At 41.4% G+C, this 7,127-nt stretch overlaps 1 protein-coding gene across 1 annotated transcript; it reads left to right on the forward strand.

The window, feature by feature from the left end:
• The first annotated feature begins 14 nt into the window (after positions 1-14).
• On the forward strand, positions 15-6,341 carry LOC6535206. The gene is made up of 3 exons (XM_002095829.4): positions 15-304; positions 696-996; positions 4,668-6,341. The coding sequence occupies exons 1-3, from the start codon at positions 151-153 to the stop codon at positions 5,521-5,523; spliced, it is 1,311 nt and encodes a 436-aa protein (XP_002095865.3). The 5' UTR covers positions 15-150; the 3' UTR covers positions 5,524-6,341.
• The last annotated feature ends 786 nt before the right edge of the window (positions 6,342-7,127 follow it).

Here is a 7,127-nt window from a genome sequence, read left to right on the forward strand (position 1 = left end):
TATTTTCTGGTCTTGGTTTTTAGTCGCCGTTTAAACTTGGTCGTGAGAGGGTAGCAGCCCCGTCATCAGCCGCCCGCGATCGCGTCCAAACGAACGAGTACATTGAGAGCCCTGGCCAGCTCAAGTCTTCAAATCCTCCAGAACATTCTGATGGCGCCCGTGAGTGGCTGTTCGCCTACCGCCACCCACTCGCTGCAGGACATGAGTGCTGCTGCCGCGGCAATCGCCCTTGACATGAAGCCCAAGTTGGAGCCCCACCCCTCGGCCGCCGCAACTGTCCTGCCCTCGCAGAAGATCAAGAAATGTGCGTACACAGATTTATTCCCCCACAAGCATGCAAACATACACACATATGTATATATGTACATTTTTATGCAAAATGCAGTCGAAAGTCGATACGTCGAACAAGCAGTAGAATATATTTTATCGCTTCATTGCCTATTCAAATAGTTCAGTTCACCGTATGTGCAATGTACATATATACGTACACACATACATATGTACACATGGATTAAGAAAGTTCGACTTATAGAAGTTTTGCTGTGCCTGTACCGGCAGCTATTCGGCTGACAAAAACTCAAGGACGTTCCTATTTAAAATAGAAAAAACACTCTTTTTTGGAAAACGTTGCCAATTTTTCGATTTTAATTTTTAATAACTTATATGTATTTGCGTTCATTCCTGTGTCCTAACAGTGGTTCGGCGCAACGCCTCCGACAAGCTGAAGCTTATACAAATGGTTCACGACAACCCAATTCTGTGGGACTCCCGCCTCCCAAATTTCAAGGGCGCCGAAGAGGAAAAGAACCGCGCCTGGGAGCACATAGGTCGCGAGTTCAACGCCCCCGGGCGACGCGTTGCACGGGCCTTTAAGTCTTTGAGGGAATCCTACCGCCGGGAACTCGCCCACGTCAAGTTAATGGGCAATGGCTTCAAACCGAAGTGGAGTCTCTATGAGGCCATGGATTTCCTGCGCGATGTCATCAGAGAACGAAAGTAAGTAAAAGGCGTAGTATTGAAGCGATATGGTGCCCCTGAGTCGCTCTTGAGTTTAGAACCTACAAAAAGTTTTCATGCCACTACCGACTCCTGGGGTTGATCAGTGATATACGTATATCCCGAAACGTGCAGACCTTTCCATTCTCTTCTCAACGCAAAATTGCCACACAATCATATATCATAAATCATATCATTAATAATTATCTAAATCCAAACTGTTATCTGTCCTCCATCAATCCGAGGGAATATAAAAAGATATTGTAAGGAAATTTATTTCGAGTAGTCGAAAAAACTAAATAAATTAATCTTACTATGGGGAAAATAGCAACGCCTAACAAGAGCGAAACTTTAAATAAAATTCAAGAAAACAACATTTAAAGTTAAAACTTGTTCATAAATACGAGTAATGATTATGATACGTACGTATATCTCTTATTTCAATTACAAATGACAAGTTTTTTTCTATGTGTTTTGGTGGTCAAACCGAAAACCAATCAAAAACGTGATACCGTTTTTTTATAGAGGCGATTTACGACTTCAAATCTTTAATATTATTTTGCTAAATAATATCGTCTTACATTATGACAATTTTTTGGGTCAGAAGTACATTTTGCTACTTATATTACAATAAGTTTGATAAGCCTCTAACCATACATAAACCGAACAACGGTCAAAGTTCAGCTTGAGTCGTGGAATAACAACTTTCGGTTATTGATCGGTTATCTTCTTATAGGTTCTTTGTCTTACACGGATTGATTCATTCGAAACAACTACATATGTATATCAGTTCAAAGCCTAGCATACTTATCTTTTGCATTATGCTTTTCTGTCCTGTGTCTGGAAAAGGTTTTCCCGAATTTGTCCCCCTAGAATTATGTATGGTTGTTAGTAGTCAATGAAGAGAACCTTGTTTAGCGGGGGTTTATAAATAAATTATTGTAGAATATTCCAAGAATCTTATCATTTCATGCGAGTAGCTACTTCAGCTTATATGAGCCCATGAGTCATGACTTAGATCTAATGTTGGACAAAAAATTTAAATAAATTTATTCGGTAAATCACGGAGGATAAGAGTATTTTGTATAGATCAGTCGATAAAAATAATCCGGAAATCCCGAAATATATTAGGATTGATTAGGTCAGCACTCATAGAAGTCGATTATGCACGAACGATTAACAAAAGAGATCTAAATTGTCACATAAATACATGTGGTAACCAAAATATAAATATAAACTTACTTACTTACTACGAAACTCGTGTAAATATTCGTGAGCACTACCATTCGAGTCTTCAGACAAAACGCATCCCTTAGCCCAGTCGATTTGCATAAACGCTAAGCAATTCAAACAAATCTCAGCACTGTGTCTGGTCTGAGGAAACATCTGCCCAGCGAAAAAGAATAGCCAAAACAAGGCAAAGGGGCATATGGACACTAAGGAGCGGTAATGTGGAAAAAACCAATCCGAACAAAGGAATGACCGGGCCAGAGACCCGCAAATGGTCTCTGTCGAGAGTCTGCCCCGTCCAATGTTCTGGCTCATATGGAGCCGTGCTCGAGCTGCGTGCGTGTGTGTGTTGTACTTTATGTACATATTTATATGAAATAAGGCCATTTCCTTTCAATTGACTGTACCCACATGGGCAACAAGCAGTCGACGGCCCCGACACATGCCCGCGCACACTCACCCATGGTGTGTGTATATATTTAAATTTTTATTATTGTGAGCTGATAACAGACAGCTCAACGGGCCCGGCCAGTCGGGCAGCGCTTGAGCCGGAGCTATAGCCCCAGCTATAGCCACAGCCATAGCCATAAGACAGATCTCGCCAAGCGGCGAATATTATACAACGCCGCAGCATCGTAGCTACTTGAACCAAAAACGAAATTGAGGGAAGCTGCAAACGCAAGCCCAAGACCATCGAATAGAGCTGTCAAAGGGAGGGGGACTATGGGAAGGCGCCGAGAGAGCGATAAATTAATGAGAGCACTACGAAAATGACAATCAGCACCGAAGAATATGGATTGCGAGTGGACCAAGTTGGGAAAGACTGGCAGCTCATGAGCGAGAAAGGGGCTGGTAAGGGAAAATGAGCGAGGTTCTGCCTACATACACATACACATGAGCACGGAACATTCGTACAGATCGCTGTATGGGTGAGCTGAGTAATTGAACGAATCGCTCGGTCTGTCTTTGGCCAGGGTTAAAAATATGCACACGACCATAAGCCAGCCGCATCGGTCCCGGCCAAGGGGATGCTCAGACCCAGAGTCGGGGTCTGGACGCCTCTTCCATGCGCCCTGGCCCACATGCAGTCAGCGTTCAGGCCTCTCTTGATGTGGGGCTCTCGTACCCACACACACGGGGCCACTTGGGTGTGAAAGTTCTGCTGGGCTCTGTCTGTGTCACGCTTATGATTTAATAAGCAAATGAGCTGCGAAATTGCTAAAATTGTTGGGTTCTCCGTCATCCCCACAATCCGAATCTCGCTCCACGCCCCGAAATCACTGTCCGCCGTATTTCGTATTGTAATGCTTAAGCCTATGCGTCACGGAAAAAAAGTGGGCGTTAGTCCGTACTTCCATTTTGATTCTTGGGATCTGTGCGTACCTTTGAATGGGAATAAAGCATGTATAATAAAGATAATGAAACCATTTTAGTCTACACAAATCAAAAGTGTCATACGGATAATTATTACATTTAGTTCAGGTGTAGTATATTCATGGAGTTGTTTCCAAGTGCAATTGGACGAGATCTTAGATTACAGACCCAAACCTCAAAAACCCATCTAAATACGCCACAGACTCGGCAACGGCTTGGGACCCAAGCAAGAGCGGAAGCAAATATTGATAAGCCGAGACACTCAAAACCCGAAAAGAAACCAAGTCAAAATAGAGTCGAAACCTTTAAAGCCGCAAGTAAATAAAGCCATTCCCGATGGCGAAACATGTGAAAATATTTTTCGACGTGATTGGTCCTGCGAGTTTTTTGGGCTTGGCTGGCGAACGAGTATCACTTTTCAAATTTTCCAATTGTCAACTACCTGCAGCAGATTGCGGTGATAAGCATGTCTGCGAGGTCGCCCATGCCCTTGCCAGTGGTGGCCTACTGGGCCAGGCTGTGGCATACGGCAAATAACTGAAGACATGGAGGAGGCCTAAAATAGCCACGTTTTGATGTTCTTTGAGCACCCGGTCTAGGCAGCTGCATTGCCTGGGAAAATGCTCTTGAAACTTGAGACGGGAAGCGATAATACACTGAAATGAAATACATTTACATGAAAATACATTTTGTGCGTTTTCGAACTCAAAGAATGCATTCTTTATCACAATCATTTTCTAAGATCCTTAAGGGGATATTTTAATAATAATGTATTTTACTTGATGTGTTTAAAATTGTATTATATATTTAATCTATGGTAAACAGCATCCTCCAACGATTCTGATGTGATTATATTTAATTTAAAGTTTGCTTGAATTCGATTAAAAGAACACGAATGCAAGTATAACCAGCCAAAGTATATGTAATTAGGTTATTAACCCTTAGATTTATAAGTATTAATGCTTGATGAGTTGGAGTTTATATTGAATGAAATATATACATAACAAACGTTTGACGGAAATATGTGAACTAATTTAGTCTTCAAACATATGTTCTTTTTATTATAGGGGCGCAACTCATGCAACCGATCTTAGCCTGACAGCCTATGGCCATATTAGCAATAACAACAATAACAGTAACAACTTGGTTGCAGGCGGAAAGGCAATGACCGTGAAGCTGTCTAATTCGTTCAACGAGTCCGCCGCAGTGTTAAATCTCTCCAAGTGCTCCTCGCTTAATGTAAGCGGCGATCACTACTACTGCGATTACTATGTGAAGCCGGAGCTGGATCTCTCGGTGGGCGGCGGGGGCGGAAGTAGCACAAGTGGCAGTAGCTCCGGCGGCGGACAACTTCCTCTGCCCGCTCACCAACACCAGACTCACAACGACAGTCGGGTGAGCTCAACACGAAACGAGCATCGGGCTCTGCAGCACAGCTATGAAGACATTGACGACAGCTCGATACGCAGCGGGGACGAAGATACCGGCCTCACATCCGACGTAGTGGAGGAGTTGGATGCCATCGATGCTGACTTCCCTTATCCTCTGATCCTAGATTCCAACTCACGCGGTAGCCCGAATGCTGGTGTGGACGAGGTGGTTTTGTCCCGCAAGCTCCGTCGTACCGTCGATCAAGATAGTTTGGACGAAGGCAACGGGCACGGCAATGCGGTTATCGATGGTGATGATTACGAAGAACAAATGCTGCAGCAGCACCGCCATCTCCGGCAGCAGCAGGGCGTCGCAAGCGGAGTTCTGGATCTGCCGCCCCCACAAACTGTACGTGAGGTCTTGAACTCCAAATTTTGCGGCTTTATTTCCGCCAAGTTAAACAGCATGGACGACTCGGACGCGGACAATTTAATGAATCGCATTCTTCTGTTACTGGTTCAAGTGCAGCAGTGCGAAGGGTCCTCAAAATAGATGGTCTAAAAAAAGAGTGCCAAGTGTACGGGTGTGTTTAAAGTAGCCAAAAAAAAGTTCAGTATGGAATGAGGTTGCTGGTCAAAGCACTTACAACTGATTTTTTCTTGCCATTCTATATCACCTCCCCTTACCAAACACGATTTTACTTGCCAATACCAAATCTGTGCCATACCAAAAGGATCAATTAAATATGAATGATTTACTAAAACATTCTTTAATTTTCGCTTCTATTTTCAAAAAAAAAAACCAAACTCAACGAAAAGACAACACAAAGACGTAAACCAAGAAATAGTCAAATAAGAAGAATAAATTAATTAAGCTTTAAATGTTAATTTCGTTTTAAGTCGATCAACTGAAGATCATACTCAAGCCAACGTCTCATCACATGAAACAATAGTTTATATAACCTATTATTTTATCAAGATTATTGCAAATCTTATAATATAACTTCTTGTTAAGTTGAAAAACCTTAATAAGAAAAGTTTAAACATAAAAAAGCGAGCATATTACTCATAGTTTTATATACAGCGATATGAATATTAATAATTTCTGAACACTAAATAAGAAAACTTTTTACAATTTGTCGATGCTGACGTTTTTGAATAAAACACTATATATGACAGTAATTATGTTTTGGTATTGATAGACGTCGTCCATATTTTGGACATTTAGCCGTATATAAAAATAGGACCGAAAATATTTATTGTAAAAAACTAGTGTATACATAATTAGGAAACTTTGTTATCAAAAACAGCGCAGGCATGGCACCATAGTCAGTTGAAATTGATCAAATATACACCTTATACGATCGCAAATGATCCTTTACTATGTTGCAAACATCTGACCAAAATCAATATACCCTCTGGATAGACAAATCATTAATAATGCGAAAATGTCAATTTTTTTGTTTGACTTTGACTTTTGTTTATGGACTTTGGAATGTGAGTGGACAATGTATATATATTTACTTTGCGTTTCGTAATAGTCGCTTAAATCTGCATGCTGTTTTCTATCTTTAAAGCTCTTTTACTTCCTAAGAGTCTGACATTCAATCCTGATAATGTTGAATGTGATGCTTGTCCTTGAAGTACATGACTGTTTTAAAAATATCTTGAAAGTAATAACAAATTAAAAGCCTACTACAACAGCCCAACAGCAATGGCAAACACACACAATTTACCTAAAACACATTCCATATAGCATCGATCAAATTCTGTTCAAGTGAGACTGTAGGGATACCATTTATTAATACAGAAGGCGTATAGGCAAAGAACAAAAGACTATTACAGCGTTTAAGCCAGGGTATGCGATCCTCGCGCTTTGAAAAGACCAGGGTAAGCAGATGTAGGTAAGCGAGGTCAAAAGAACTGCGAATCTAGGCTGGGTGTCGCAGAATATGATAGAAAACTTCATTTAGATAAATACATAGCCACATCGAAACTACGGTAAGCAACCCTTATCAAGAGATTCGGCCAGGCCAAAGCAGCTAACTACCTCAAACCCTACAGAAATAGCGTTGCGCATGCGGGGAAATTGCCAAAACATGGTTGGCCTTGTCACATCCCAAAACTGGTTTTCAATGTTGAATGGATTTATTGTAG

This window comes from Drosophila yakuba, chromosome 3L (genome assembly GCF_016746365.2).
Source record: "Drosophila yakuba strain Tai18E2 chromosome 3L, Prin_Dyak_Tai18E2_2.1, whole genome shotgun sequence".
Lineage (NCBI taxonomy): Eukaryota > Metazoa > Arthropoda > Insecta > Diptera > Drosophilidae > Drosophila > Drosophila yakuba.